Consider the following 16,314-nt stretch of genomic DNA (forward strand, 5'->3'; position numbering starts at 1 on the left):
AAACAAAAGCAAAATTCTGTTTTGAGAGCTTTTTAGCGAATGTACAAAATCTGCCCTTTAATTTGATGACTATAGTTTCTCACGTACTGGCATTGTATGTTTTGGTACAGTTTTGCCCACCAGAAGATACGCAGTTTTCATAATGCATATTTGACTAAATGTTATGCATTGCATGTGTGCTATTCTGTGCAGCTGGCTTAATTGTGAATCATGTTCCCCATTCAAAAGCACAGACATAAGATACAGAGACTTATAAAAAGTATCATAGAGTTCTGAATTATTGCTGTGCATGTCATGCACACTAAGTTGTGCTTAAGCTTCCAGGTGTCATGAACTTCCAGGCTTCCAGGTGTCATGAACTTGCTACATTTGCACCAACGCAGAAATTGGGGAGGCTGGTGTGTGTCCTTGCACTGGCCTCCCAGTGCTAGATCAAGCCCTGGCGAAGGTAACTTTGCACCATCGGTGGGCCACTGGTGCGGGGGTTTGGGAAGGGCAGGGCAGAGCATTTTGGGGGCCTTCTAGGACAGGGGAAAGGTGAACAATGGGCAGGTTGGTGGGTGTGCCTGGCCTCTGGCACTTAGGCCGGATCCTAACCCTCCTCCCAAGCAGCCCAGCCTTACACCAGGCTGCTTGGATCTATGCCAGTGATTTAGCTGGCGCAGATCCAAGTAGCCCCATTGAGGTGGCTGGGGCATTACTCGGCGTAAGGGGATATAAGCCTCCTTACTCCAAGTTGCACCAGGTCTACCTCCAACCCTGCCCTGGATACTGCACAGGCCAGCTGGCCTGCCTGTTCCAGTGCAGTTTAGGATTGGGCTGTTAGCTTAACTGTATGGAGGACTGTGCATCCAGTCATTACTTTTTTCCATGGATCAGAAATCAGGGATCTCCAGACTTTTTGGCCAGAAGGCCGCATCAATTATCTGGCATGATGTGGAGGGATGGAAAAAAAAATTTAAATATAAAATTTAAATAAATGAATTAGAGATAGAATTTAGATGAGTGAATAAATGAATGAATGAGCTCATTCATTCAACCTCTCTGGCCCTTAGAACACCCTCCAGACACAATGAAAGCACAGTTCTGATCATGTTCAGTTGAGTGGGCCAGAGTCTTTCAGGGGACAAGAGCTTGACTGTGGGCCAGAAAGAGGCTTGCTGCGGGCCACATCTGGCCCCAGGGCTGGGGTTTGGAGACCCCTGCATCAGATGATAATATTCTCATATTTGTTCTATGTTCAAATAGGCATCTTCTGCAGTAGGAGTGGAAAATCACAGATATTTGCAGATGCTTTTGGGTTCTTTTGTATCTATGCAGAAAGAAACCTTCATTTTCATGTGGGTTATTTGGCTTCAGACAAATGGAAGCTCCTTATCTCCTAGTATTGTATTTGTAGGGCCAAACTTGACATGACATGGAATTCTATGATTGGGATGCACACATACTGTATTTTTCTCTTTCTTGTGGGGAAGCTGGGGAAAAGGGCCATTTGGACTTATGGTGATTGTGGTGTGGTGGTAGGGTGACTAATCTTTTTGCCCTACATCATATTTCCGTATTTCCTCCCTGAAGATTGTTTCCCTGAAATGTCTCTGAGCCACAAAGGGGAACATGTATTGACTCAGAAATTGGGGGCTCTTTAGGTTGGGGAAATGGTAAAGGCGAAAAGGATTAAAGGCCCAATCCTATCCAACTTGTTCCATGTAAAGGCGAAAAGGATTAAAGGCCCAATCCTATCCAACTTTCCAGCGTTGGTGCAGCTGCAATGCAGCTCTGAGGCAAGAGAACAAACATTTCCTTACCTTGTGGAGGCCTCCATAACTATCCTCCCACCACAGGTTGCAGCACATACCCCACTGGCATGGCTACACCAGTGCTTATAAGTTGGATAGGATTTGACCCTAAGTCCTCCCATGCTGTAATCCCTGTCCAAATCTTACTGCCCACAGCTGCTTTTTGAAAATGAAAAAGGGGTTAATATTTCAGTCACAGAATTTCCACATCAAATCTAGTTGGCCCTTACCTGGAGCACATACAAAGCAGGCATCAGTGGTGACAATAGACATTCTGTCTCCTGTTCAGAGTGTCTCCTATACCAAATTTGATAACTGATAACTGAAGTTCAGCGAGATCATTTTTTAGCTTCATGCGCACATCCTCTGGAGCATTTGTTGCACGCCACTGGGACAATCAGTGTTCTCGGCTAAATGGCACAGTCATGACATAGTACAAGAACTCTTTTTCCCTTCCACACTTGGCTATTTCACTAGACTCTGTCAAGTATTACAGAATATATTGAGTGAATATGTGATGAGAATCTGTAGTTAACTTGTTCCATGTTAAGTTAAAAAAAAATTACAGCTCAATCCTATCCTGCCCTGGAACAGGCAGGTAAGCTGGCCTACACTGTATCCAGCACAGGACTGGGGCTAGCTGCGGTGTAACCCCGGGCAAAGGGAATCAGTTCAACTTACCCTGGGTAATGTGGCAGTGGCCCAAATGGGGCTACTCAGATCTGTGCCATCTAAAGAGGTGGTGCTGATCCAAGCAGCCCAGCATTAGACCGGGCAGCCTAGGAAGGGGTTAGGATTCTGCCTAAATGCCAGATCCTGGCTCCACTGCCTTCCCTGGCCTGGTCTGCCCACGATCTACCTACACTACCTCTGCCTTGGAATGTTCCCAGACTGCCTTACCTCTCAAGACCCCTGCGTCAGCTAATGGAGGCTGGTACAAACTTACTTGATGCCGAATTTGGCCTCCAGAAGCCAGCACACATCCATGCACTGGCCTGCCACAGTGATGCAAAAGTGCCTTATGGAAACTTTGTGGCACCTCTGGGCCAGTGCAAGGGACTTTGGATTGCACACTTAGTCTTGTAGTGGCACCTTACATTTGCCCATGCAACTCCACAGGAACCACACTGGCCAAAGATTATATTAAACCAGCTGTTCCCAAATGTACTGCAGTCACAGTGTGGTTATGTAGCCCTGTGGTTATGGAGCCTTGATGTGGCAGCATTATCACCCAGCTCTCCTGGACACTGCCATCTTGAATCGTGTGAGATCTCACACAATCTTGCACAATTGAAGATGGTGGCACCCAGCTCTCCCAAGCGCCACCATCTTGAATCACACATGATTGTGTGATCGACGAATGTGGCAACTCATTGCCAATGGTAATTGTTAAGTCTTGTGTTTGATGCTTCCTGTTTTAAAGAAGCAATTATCAGGCTATAACACTGGGGCAAATCACTTCTAATCTGAAGTGCTTTCGTTTCCTCAAATAAGATCTTGGGAGTCATCCAGTGATGGTGAAAATTTTGGAAGATAGAACACCTCAAGAAGAAATTCTTGTTGGTAAGGGCAGTTCAGCAGTAGAACAGATTACAAAGTGAGATGGTGGTTTCTCTCTCACTGGAGACCGTCAAACAAAGGTCCAACAGGCACCTGCTGGAGATGCTCTAGGAGGATTTCCTGCTATAGGCAGATGACCTCTTGGGTACCTTCCAACTCTATGATTCTAGAAGTCTCTCATCATTTTAGACTTCATCTTACACTGAGGGCCAGTAATTAGCTGTTAAGCCTTTCTGATCTTTGTTGATGAAAAAAAAATGAGTAAGGTCTTGGTCAATACTTGCATACAATGCAAGAGTTTAAAAGAAAGAAATAATTTTCTTTTGGGTTTTTGTAAATGAAAGCAGTTGGAAAGGATTCAGCTGGGCAGTGTTGTGTTATTTGATTATAACTTTCCCTGGGAGAAAGTTATCAATACAAACTCAATACAAACTCAGGGCTCAATTGTATCATCCTTACTCATACATATTTGCACACAGAGATGAGCTGTTGCTCAGTGGTAGAGCATCTCCTTTGCATGCAGAAAGTCCAGTACTTGGTATCTACAGTACCTATAGGGCAGAAAAAATTTCATGTATGAATGCTGAGAGTTTTGACAGTACAGAGCTAGATGGACCAATGGTCTGAATTAGAAATAAGGGTCCTATGGGTAGTCGAAGTTTTAGGGCTTTAAAGATACTGGCCAACGGGGCCACAGACGGGGAGGATACTAGTGGAGGGCCCAGAGGTGCTAGCACATGGCCAGATATAATATCTAAAGCTTAGACCTCCAGTCTAAAGCTTAGAAAATTGGATTTTTTATGACAGAAGGTCACTTGAGTTTATATGTTGATGCTTGTCCCTCATCATCCAGTGCTTTGAATTACAGGGACATATTAGGGGGCCTTTAATGAAATGCACAAGCACCCACTCTGACCTTCTTCCATTTTAGCCAATTCAACTGTCTGAATTCTATACTTTTTAAATTTTATCTTCAACATACATAAGTCATGTCTACTGACTCACATGTTGCTTACTGCTCACGCTGTAGGTAATGGAGTGATACATTCATTGGAGAATTTGCCACCAAAAAGTTGCCTTGATTTCAACAGATTTCATTATTTGTTTGCTCAGTCATAGAAATGTGTCTTTACTGTCTTTGGTTAGGAAAATAAAGAGCCCCATGATTACACAGGCCAACACATATTTTGCTTCCTTAAACATTACTCCAATTCCTGGGTATATTTGGGGTGCCGATTCCAAAAATGGCATCCGTTTTGCCCTATCACGTCTAGTTTTGGAGACACTGCATAGCCTCTTTAGTGAATGGTTCAAGCAGCTTCCTCATGAGGAACACCATGGCTCCCTCATGAGGAAGCTGCTTGAACCATTCACTAATGAGGTTATACTATATCTCCAAAACTAGATGTGATAGGGCAAAACGGATGCCATTTTTGGAATCGGCACCCCAAATTCATATCAAACCACCCTAAAGTTTGGGAAAAACTTTTCTGACCCTCAATTTTGTAGGCCTGTGTTATTGAATCAGAGTTTGAAGCTCCTGTTATTCACATCTAATATCATTGTTCTACTTGCAGGTTCCATGTATGATGGTTTAGCTGATGGTTATAGCTATGGAACAGCCCGTGGTAGCTACTATGCCAAAGCCCACACAGGAAACAACTGGGGTCAAGCGGTAAGGCTTTTTAAAGAACTATGGCATGCTGTTGGGTTGAAATGGTAGTGAAGACCTTCTTCTGTTAAAAAGCATTCCATAAAACCAGAATTTAAGAGGATGCTTTTCTCTCTTGGGAGGTCAGTGACTTCCTTGCAACAAGAATCAGAAGATGCTGTTATGCTATTTGGTGTGCTGCTCAAAAGATTATCACACATCCCTCCTATTCCTCTTATGGTCCAATCCTAATTAAGTGGCACGCCAACGAAATGTGAAACAGGTCAGGGGGTGGCAATGGGGGCAGGGGATGGGCAGGTTGGACTGAGAATGGGTGGGGTCAGTGGCGCTGGCATGCACTGTGTCCTATCCCCCTTCATAGGCCTGATCTGCCAACATGGATCAACACAGACTTGTGTCAGCTATAGAGTAGGCACAGGTCTGAGTTGACCCATTGCAGCTGCAGGGGATTATCCTGGGGCAAGAGACAAATGTCCCAAGGAAACCTCCAAAAGCCTAAATTCCCCCTGCAGGATGTACTCGGCGCTGCCACATTGCCATGTGGGAACTTAGTTAGGATTGGGCTGTTAGATTAGGTAAAATCCTTCTCCATGTTCTTAACTGACAGACTTCTAGACCAGAATTGACTGGTGTGAACAATAGAAACAATAGTTGAATACATTACTTAAGATATCAGGTAGATTTTGGTGGTCTTCTGAGCAATTCTTCCATCAGGCCCCTTAATGTCACTTGCTATACAGTATGCTTCTCATTGGATTGTTGACATCTGTGTCCCAACTTTTTCTTAGATCTTCCTATCCCAGCAACAGTTGGATATGTATATAAATAAGGCCCAGATCCTAGCCAACTTTCCAGCACTGTCATAGCTGTGCCAATGGGACGTATGCTGCATCCTGCAGTTGGGTGGCACTCATGGAGGCCTCCTCAAAGTAAGGGAATGTTTGTTCCCTTACCTTGGAGCTGCATTGCCCTTATGTCGGTTCTGGAAAGTGGGTTAGGATTGTGCCCTAAGTCACATATTTGACCTGCACGGACCAAGATGCTTTCATTATACTTAAGCTTGGGTGTGGCTAATATAGACCATAAAGTTGATGGTCTGATGAAATGGGCTCTTGTTCACAAAATCTTTGCCATTAGTTTTTAAGGTACAACAGGGCTCTTAAATGTTTGCTTTCAGCATAGCTATGGTCCATTCCAGGGTCTCTGTCATGCCTCTCCTCTGATTTTTTTTAAATAAAGAAATTGAGATTGAATCGATTCTCAATAGATTGAGATTTTATAAAGACAGTTGAGATTGAAACGGTGTTAATTAGTTTATAGAGATACTAAAATTGCTATCCTCATGCTTGAAAACACACACACACACACACACACGCACACACACACACAATCAGCTTTCTGTCTTTTTGTTTCATTATAAACTCTATTTCATTATTAGTCATGCAAAGGATTACTGCAGAAGCATGTTAAATCTTTTGTAAATGAGGGAATTTACAGGCTGGGTTGAAGGCTACTCATTTCAGAGTACACACCTACTAATGTACTATATAAATTCAAAGCAAAAGGTGATGCTACAGTCAGGCAAATCCAGACAAAAATGAAAGAACAAAGATGCTGTGTAAGTAATTTGGAGATGAGACACAAAAAGGATAGTTTCTTTTGGGTGTTGGTTAAATCCATTTCTGAATTATTTTCCCATGACCCAGGTCATAATGCTTCTGTTTGATATAGCACTACAGAAAATGGTACAGTTGACTTTTTAAAAACACTCCTTTCCTGAATATATTGGATTGTATCCAAAGAAAATTAGCCCAATCCTAACTAAATTCCCCCTCTGCGATGCAGTGGCACACTGTCACAGGTGCAGGCTACAGTGCATTCGTACAAGGGAATTTTGGCTCCTGGAGGCCTCCTTGGGGAAAGGGACATTTGTCCCCTTGCCCTGGGATAAGAACTCCAGCAGCTGCAACAGGTCAACTCAGACCTGCACCAGCTCTATATCAGGGGCAAGTCCCCATTGATCTGTGTCCATGGATCAAGCTTGAAAAGGGGGATAGAATATGGTGTGCACCACTGTCACTGATCCCCATATTTCCTGGGCCCATCCCACCCCTGTTGCCACTCTCCCTTCCTGTGTTCCACCCTCCCCATCCTCCCCCTCCCTTGCCCCTGGGCTGGACTTGCCTGCTCTGGTAGGGGTCACCTCTGCATACCTGCACCAGCAAGAAGGCGCTGGCCTTCCCATTGGGGCTGCTAGAAGATGTGCTGTTGCAAAAGTACTTTATGGCACTTTTGTCATAGCACACACCAGTGGAGCATGCACTCCCCTGGCCCAGCGATAGGATTGGGCTATAAGTTTCACTAAGAATAACGGGACTTCAGTTACTCCTGATCAGCTTGTCTTATTGATTTTTGGGGTGCAGTTACAATAAAACCCAGTAAAAAACATATATTCCAATCCAGGGGTGTCCAAACTTTTTGGCAGGAGGGCCACATCATTTCTCTGACACTGTGTCGGGGGCCGAATTAATTTACATTTCAAATTTGAATAAATTAACATAAATGAATATATTAGAGATGGAACTTGTATGAATGAATGAAGGTCTTGCAATAGCTCAAGGCCTATAAAAATCCTTGCACAAAGCAAAGCTAGCCTTTCCTTCACTGCCACTGCTGCATCACAGATGTGAAACAGCAAGTAATGGAGGGAGCCCTTGTCCCACAGCTCATGCAAGAGGTCAAACAGTCATCTTCATACTGAGAGCAGTTGCGTCAGGCCAGCATGGGCTCCAGCAAGTCTCCAGAGGGCCAGATGCTCATTGGAGACTGGGGGCTCCCTGCGGGCCGGTTTGTGAGTCCCTGAGGGCCGCAAGTGGCCCCCGGGCCGGGGTTTGGGCACCCCTGTTCCAATCCATCACAACTACAACAGAAAACCAAGTACTGTATGTCTGCTTAAAACAGAATAATAAATGACAAAAACAATTCAGAGTCATCCAACATCAACTTCTAAATGGCTTTCTGGAAAGTTGGTATTGCAGTGCTTTTGGAAATGCTATGTTTTAGAACTGCATTGTCAGACCCTCCTCCAGGAGTTTATACTCCTTTTGGGGAGTGAAGTCCCAAACCTAAACTGTCCCAGCTCTGGTGCTGATTCCTAGCACTGGTGTTGGGTGCTGTAAACGTGCCATAAAGTAGGAAGAGTAGAGAGCGCTGGTGCTGGGCCCATGCCAGAAGGACACACCGCCATCAGGGATGAGTGCAATTGCCAGGTGGTGGTGCGGCCTCTGGGGAGGCAGGGGAAGAGCAGAACATGCGTGGGAGAGGGCTGAGTGGGGGGAAGAACTGGGGTGGGAGGACAAACATGAAGACTCTCAAGTTTGCACTAGCAAAATAGCCGGTGCAAGCTTGAGAAACCCCATTGCGGGGCTTTCCCCAGGGAAAGGGGATGAAAGTTTCCTTCTCCTGAGAACTCTGGCTGCTTCCTGGCACCTGCAGTAGCCGCTTTGGAGCCACTGCCCCAGCAGGCACAGGGAAGCTCAGGATTGGGCTGTAAGTCTGGTCAGGAGGTCTGGGCAAGAGGTCTGGTCTAGAGGGTAGAGCCTCCATTTGCCTGAAGATGACATCCACAAGGTCGCCAGTTCGAGGCCACCGGCACCGTGCGACCTTGGAGCAGCTGACAAGCTGAAGCAGAGCTATTCCATCTGCTCTGAGCGTGGGAGGATGGAGGCCAGGATGGAGGCCAGATCAAAACAAAACATCTGAATTGTTGTGGCTCTTGAAAGATAGAGCCTTCTTTCAATTGTAAAAATCCTTACGGGGATTTATATAAGCCTGCCTATGTAAACCGCCTTGAATAAAGTCTTGAATAAAGACCAAGAAAGGCAGTATATAAATACCTTTATTATTATTATCATTATTATTATTATTATTATTATTATTATTATTATTATTATTATTATTATTATTATTATTAAGCGGGTAAAGAAGAGACTTGGCTCAAATCCCTCAAATTTGGTACTTTGAGCAGGTCCCTCAAATCTTAATATGAGCAAGGTTCATACAATTATGACCCAGTCCTATTCAACTTTATAGTGCTGATGCAGCCATACCAGTAGGGCATGCACTGTGTCCTGTGGGATGGGGGGCAATCACAGAAGCCTCCTCAAGGTAAGGAAACAAACATTCCTTTACCTTGGGGCTGCACTGCAGCTGCATCAGCACTGGAAAGTTGGATAGGATTAGGCCCTTAGGCTGAGAGAACATCTTCCAGAGTTGTCACATTTTTGTGGTAGCTCAAGTGATTATGGTATACATTGACCAAAATGTCTAGCATTTAATCCCACTGATCTGTTCATCTCTGTTTATACAAACATGGTCATAATCTGGTTGTTTTTTTCCAAGTTATTTGGAGCTGGGCCAAATAAAGTACATCACATCATTTTATAAATATTTTCCTTTTAGGGCAAATACAGCTATTTATATTCAATATAATTTTCTCTACTGTACAGGCAAATGCTATTTATGATAATAATTATTATTTATATATTCTATTTATATACCATAGAATTTTCACATATGAATAGGCAAATATTTCTTTACTCAGCATGTGGTTGGTCTGTGGAACTCCTTGCCACAGGATGTGGTGATGGCATCTGGCCTAGATGCGTTTAAAAGGGGATTGGACAAGTTTCTGGAGGAAAAATCCATTACGGGTTACAAGCCATGATGTGTATGTGCAACCTCCTGATTTTAGAAATGGGCTATGTCAGAATGCCAGATGCAAGGGAGGGCACTAGAATGCAGGTCTCTTGTTATCTGGTGTGCTCCCTGGGGCATTTGGTGGACCACTTTGAGATACAGGAAGCTGGACTAGATGGGCCTGTGGGCTGATCCAGCTGTTCTTATGTTCTTATGGGACTGTTTTTATGTTCTTAAATGCTTCTGAATGTACACTGCGACTTTAGTCCCAAGATAGACTGAAGATGACCAACGTTGCCTCATCATGAAACAACTGTTTTTCCCAGTCACCTTTCAATAGGTTTCCTGAGTAGTGTGGGCCTTGACAGATGCTCAGCACTTCCAACCCAAATACTGGGCTGTACACTGAGTCCCCAAGTTATGGACATCCAAGTTATGGATGGCCACACTGGTGGTTTTCCACAGGTGCACTCCATCTATTGCGGTGCTTTTGTGCAGGTGCGAAGGTGCTGGGCTAGCAAAAGCCACCAAAAGATGTTTTGACCTATGTACATTCCAACTTCCAGACAGACTTCCGGAATGGAACCAGTACATATCTTGGGGATTTATGGCCCAACAATTCTGCTGTTGTAAATGGTTTTTGGCAGTATGTGCAGCATGCCACAAGCAGCCATTTTAGGAGCACTGTTGCAAATGATAGCAGCAGCACAGGAATATTGCTGCTGGGCCCAGGACGTTAAGACTGATGGCGGCAGGGGAGGAGCTGGGCAGAACCACGAGGAGATGAAAGATAGGGTGGATTGAAGCCAGGAAGGGGCGGCAGTGGTGTCACCTATATCCTAGCTCCCTTCCCAACCTTAATTCGCCTTCCTGAGTCCATTGGACATGTGTCAGCAAAGTAACTGGGGCAGATTTGAGGAGTTCCAGCAGGGCAGTGAGGGTTTACCCCTGGGCAAGGAAACAAATGTTCCTTTACCTTAAGGAGGCTTGAAACTCTCTTGAAAGTGTTGGCATGGCTGCATTGGCACAGGGGGAATTAGGTAGGTTTGGACTGTTAAGTGTACTTGGATTCCACTGCAGGATGACTGAAAGAAAATTTAATTGCATTGTGAGAAGTGTTGTCCAAATCCAGCTGCAGGTCATGATTTGACTACAACAAAACTGGATCATCTTTGCCTTTAGGAACAAAAGAAATGGAAAAGTATCAAAGAAAAATACAGAACTGAGAAGGGAGAAACATTTCAAAGGTGGGGGAATAAACGTTTTGCTGGCTTTGCAAGTTTCCTTTTCTCCAGTTGTCTGTCTAACATACTGGAGTGAATTCATTTCGCAAGCGGGATCAAGGGTGTGCACCACACATCAGTCAGGGTGGTATGCCATCATATTTCATTGCTTGGCTTTCCCCTCCGGCCTGAGAGACACTCCCTCTTGACGTGTTTGTGCAAATTTTTTCACCTCTACACCAGCTGCTGCTCTAGAAACAAATACACCAGCAGTTCTTTAAAAAAAACTACAATAATAATAATCATCAGATCTTTCTTGTGGTCCCTGAGGTGGGTTCAATTCCTGCCTCTCTTGCTTAGTTATCCATTATTGGGCTTCACTTTCTCCAGCTACTCAATGTGGATGATGATAATGAAACACTTCTCTAACGTACCTGGTGACCGCAGAATTTTTTTAAACCCATAAAAATTCTAACTATATGATCTTAACTGTTCTATGAATCATTTTGGCCTCATGAAATGTTGTAGCTCTTTCCTATCCTAAAAGAAAGTTGGGAGATTTGATTAGTGATGCAAAAACAGGAGGTGGACTGTAGTCAACTGGGTGAGTCATAAATTGCACAGGCCTACATTGCTGAAACTCTATCTGTGAAGAACCAGAGTGTTACAAGATGTATGATGATGACAGCATAAATATCTACTCCATATATACCAGCTGGAGGCCGAACGCATCCTGAATAAGATCTGCTAACCTGAACAGGATAGCGGCATAGCAAGACCTTTGGATTGCTCTGCCCAGTCCCATCTCTTTGGCAATAAATATTTAAGCCCAAATACTAACCAACTTTCCAGCACTGACACAGCTGTGCCAGAAGGGCATGTACTGCATCCTACACTTGGGAGGCAGTCACAGAGGCCTCCTCAAGGTAAGGGAATGTTTGTTTCCTTTCCTCAGGGTTGCACTGCCCTTACCTCAGTGCTGGAAAGTGGGTTAGGATTGCGCCCTTAGTTTCGCAACCTTAATGCCATATTTAAATGTGTGACAAAAAAGTGGTGGTAGTTACTATAAAGAAGATTCCCATCTGGATAGTTCTGTAGCATTTACTGTCATTAGCTGCATCCACCCAGCAGTGCACAATGTTGCAAGGAGTAAGTGAGATGTGCTTAAATCATTCAGAGTTCAATCAAAGAACTTAATTTCCTGTGAGTGGGCTCCTTCAGGCACCACATAGTCTTCTAGTAATTAATAAATTATATGTAATAAATTATATGTAAGTTTTAAATTTAATAATAAGTAACATAGTCTTTAAATTAACCACATGGAATCAATATATGAGTGTTTTTAGCTTTTATTTTGTCATGCCCTATATTGTTCTTGGATGTCCTACATTTTGGGATGCCTTGTCCTTTTTTGGGGTTTTGTCAGCTGATCTCCCTGCCTGGGAAACTACTGTTGGCATCCTTCAGTCTGGGAAGACTATGGTATCGCGCTCTGAATAGTGTTCTGGAACAGAGTGTCCTCTCCAGTGCACGAAGCCTGGGTAAAGTAGTTATGGAGGATAGACTGTTACCCATGCAGCAAATCCCCCCTCTCCACGTCGCTGAAATGGTCCAATGGAAAGGCAGAAGCCAATATGGTTGGTTCCAGCTGCGTCGCAGGAGTTGCCAGAACGTGACTGTGTTCAGCCATGAACTGCCTCAGGGACTCCGGCTCCGGATTTTGCCTCGAGGTTGACTCCTGAAGCCTTTTCCATAACTGGATGTAGCCACAAGGCAGTGGAGGTTTGGGATCAGAGTTTTCCTTCTCTCAGATGAGCTGCCTTCCCAGGCTAACGAGTCCCATCTACCCAGTGGCTGTTTAGTCGCCTCTTACGACAAGTACAGCCAAACTGAGGGCCTATTCTTATCCCCAGCCCCCAGGGGATTCTGGGAAATTAGAATCACTAGAAGCCACTATGTCCAACCATTTGTTTCACTTCTAGCTTCTACAATTCATGCATTCGGAGTGTCTCAGTATGACATTTTGTGGGGTTTGACAGGGATAAGAACTCGAGTCAGATGACTTGAGTCTGAGTCGCGAAAATCAGCGTTTTTTGCTGACTCATGGAGACTCAAGTCACGCTTGTGGAAGACTCAGCAAAACAGTCAAGTCAGAGGCCCCGACTCGTGAGTTGTCATCTGCTTGGGCGACTCTAGCCACTCGTCAATGGCTACTGCTTGCACCGCCTCCATCTCTCCCAAAAACCTCTTGTGTTCAGCCAGGAAGTCATTTTTTGTGCAGCTGCAGCAGGCTACATTATCAGAGATGGGCTGGGGGGTGGTGGAGCAAAACCGTTAACTTTTTGAGCTTAAAAAAACTTGCAGGGTCTCATGATGCAGAACTTGTAGCAGCTTCTGCAAAAGTATCAGTTTTATCTGGCTTGAAATACACATGAGCCATCTGCATGTCTACAGAACCCAGGGGAGGGAAGCACCTCCTCTGGTCCCCTGGAGAATCCATTGGATGGAGGATGCATATCTGGCAGAAGGTGGGGGCAGGACCAGCCCCCATAGGGACAAGTGGGTTTTGTAAGCAGACAAAGGAGCTGCAGGAGGTGGAGGAAGCTGGCATGTTCTGCACTGCTGCCTGACATTGGGATGGGGGAACAGTGGGGGAGTATTTAAAGGGAACGCTGAAACACACACACAGCCCAGCAGCTGCCCCTTTTTCTTCTTCGGAGCCATGGCAGGATTTTCTCTGTTGCTCGTGCTGCCCCTGTCCTGCGCCCTCCTACACTGCTGAGCTGGGATGCGTCCTTGCTCCCTGCCAATCCTGTAGTGTGAAGGGGGGGTTTCCTTTGTCACAGCTGAGGTGGGATCGTACGAAGGGAAGGAAGGGCAGGGGTCAGCGTGTTCTGCATTGCTGCCTGACATTGGGACGGATGGGGACAGCAGGGGAGTGTGTAAAGGGAACACTGAAACACACACACAGCCCAGCAGCAGCCCTGCTTTCTTCTGCTGAACCCTTTTTAAAGAGAACAACTTGAGACTCGAGTCTTTTTGAGTTGTGAAAACGCTTCGGGTGACTTGGAATGTGCCCCCATTATGACTCATTTTCAAGTTGAGTTGTGGCAGGCAGAGACTTGACTCGAGTCGAGGTGCACCTGACTTGCCATCCCTGGTGGTAGATACGTAGATTCAATGCTCCTGACACTCGCATGTGATGCAAGTGTTTTGTCTGAAACCATAGACTGGGGAACTACCAGATGCAGCCATCTTGGCACAGTCTAAGGCTGCAATGCTGACCACACTTTCCTGAGAGTAAGCCTCTTTGAACAAAATAGGACTTAGTTCTGAGTAGACCTGGTTAGGATTGTGCCCTAAATGAGTGAAGTCCCAAAGAGCTGCTGCACCAATAACTCAGAACTTAATACATTTATTTTCAGTTTTATTTCCTGCACTGCCACTTGAGAATCCAGCAGGCAGGTAGCTACATTTAGGATTGCGTTCCCAAGTTATTATTGGTTGTGTTCAAGCTCATTCTGAACTCAGTCCTATCCAACTTTCCAGCGCCAATGCAGCCACAGTGCAGTTTCAAGGTAAGAGAACTGCCAGCCTAATCCTATGCATGTCTACTCAGAAGTAAGTCCCATTAGAGTCAATGGGGCTTACTCCCAGAAAAGTGTGGCTAGGATTGGGCTGTGTCTCTCTCACCACAGGATGCAGTACACCTCCCCAGTGGCACAGCTGCATCAGTGCTGGAAAGTTGGATAGGATTGGGCTCTGTCTGTTTTCCAGGTTGCCTGATGGAGGGAATGACTGGGGTTAAAAAAAAAATTGACATGCCTTGCCATAGTTTATCTAAGCTTTTGTTTATAAGTCGACCTGCACTTTTAGTAGTTCAAAAAGGAATAATATAATAGAGACGGTGACCCAGCAGAGCTGTCGGGTCCCTGGGGCACTTGCTATAAAGTGTAAACAAATGCTAGCTATTAAGATTCCATTAGAGACTTAAGGAACTCTTTATGCACAGCTTCTGTTTTCTCTGCATTAATTTGCGTCAAGTGTCTGGAAGGAGAACAAACAAAAAAGTTGGTGCACAAATCTGTGCAGCTGCTTGTTTTGATGTTTTGACAAGAAGGAATTATCAGGGTTTTCTGTGTTGTTTTGTTTCATTTCTGTCTTACATTTTGGAATGACAAACCACATTTCATTGCTATCGAGTTGTTAAAATGCTCCTCCTCCTAAAGAGACTTAGAAACCATGAATGCCAAGTTATGAGCTTTGGGAAGACACCTTTCTGTTAGTCAAGCAGCAAGTCAGTGCAAGTGTGGCTTGGGTGGGGCGGGAGACACAAGATGTCTTCTGCAGACCTGTGTGGAAAAAGCATCTTTTGAATGAAAGGAAGCTCATTATCACAGCCAGTGCATGCTATAATCTGTTGCCTTGTTATCACAGAATTCTCAGTGTTCACTGTCTCCCTTTTTTCACAATTCCATGTGTCTCTTTTTTAGAGGATAAGCATTATCATATCCTAAAACTGCTCTACAGGGTAAACCAGCCATTTTCAACCACTGTGCCATGGTACAGTGGTGTGCTGCGAATGGCCTGCAGGTGTGCCGTGGGATTTTGGGGGAGGGTCATTTATTAGTAGGGCCATTGGGGGATGTGAGTAGCATGGTGTGCCTTGTCAATTATGAAAAAACCGATGGTGTGCCTCGACAATTTTAGTACCTTGTCAGTGTGCCATGAGACAAAAAAGGTTGAAAATCACTAGGTTAAACATACAGTTATAATTCAATTTTGCTTTTTTTATTGTATATGCAATGGCAGGCAGCAACTGGGCTCTCGGTGAAATGAGCTGGAAACCATACCAGTTCACGGATATAATAAAGATAAGGGTAACAGGAACAAGAAAGTAAAGAATGCTCTTTTCTGCAAAAATGCCTTCGAGGGGGTGCAAGAGCAAAGCCTAAATTTTAATTGAAAAATATTCCCAACAGGGAATTTAGTGGCATTCAGGAAACAAACTGAACCCTGATGATGGTGCACAATAATAGAGCACTTTTTTTTTTAACTTGTTCAAACTATCTTTGACTTTGAAGAGTTTACCTGATGGAGAGAAATAAGGAGATGAATAAACAGCAATCATCACAATACGATCTATAAATTACTCACACACACACACACACACACACATACACACACAGAGTGTTGTCCTGAGTGAATACCTGATGGGAGAATAAAGACTTGGAAGGCAAGAATTGTGTTCTGGCCAGATGCTAATCATGAGGTTTAATAACAAATTAGTTACATGTGGTGGGAGAAAATTCACACTTATATGTCTCAAGCATTGACATAAAAGCACATGAGCTGGACAGACTTA

The 16,314-nt window shown here is 44.5% G+C and overlaps 1 protein-coding gene across 1 annotated transcript in view; it reads left to right on the top strand.

The window, feature by feature from the left end:
• Positions 1-16,314, top strand: part of PKP1 (plakophilin 1) — a 60,125-nt gene that overhangs the window by 12,710 nt on the left and 31,101 nt on the right. The window contains exon 2 of the mRNA XM_066626020.1: positions 4,934-5,031. Within this exon, the coding sequence (XP_066482117.1) occupies positions 4,934-5,031 (98 nt within the window). The remainder of the gene's footprint in view (positions 1-4,933; positions 5,032-16,314) is intronic.

Source organism: Tiliqua scincoides, chromosome 4 (genome assembly GCF_035046505.1).
Source record: "Tiliqua scincoides isolate rTilSci1 chromosome 4, rTilSci1.hap2, whole genome shotgun sequence".
Classification (NCBI taxonomy): Eukaryota; Metazoa; Chordata; class Lepidosauria; order Squamata; family Scincidae; genus Tiliqua; species Tiliqua scincoides.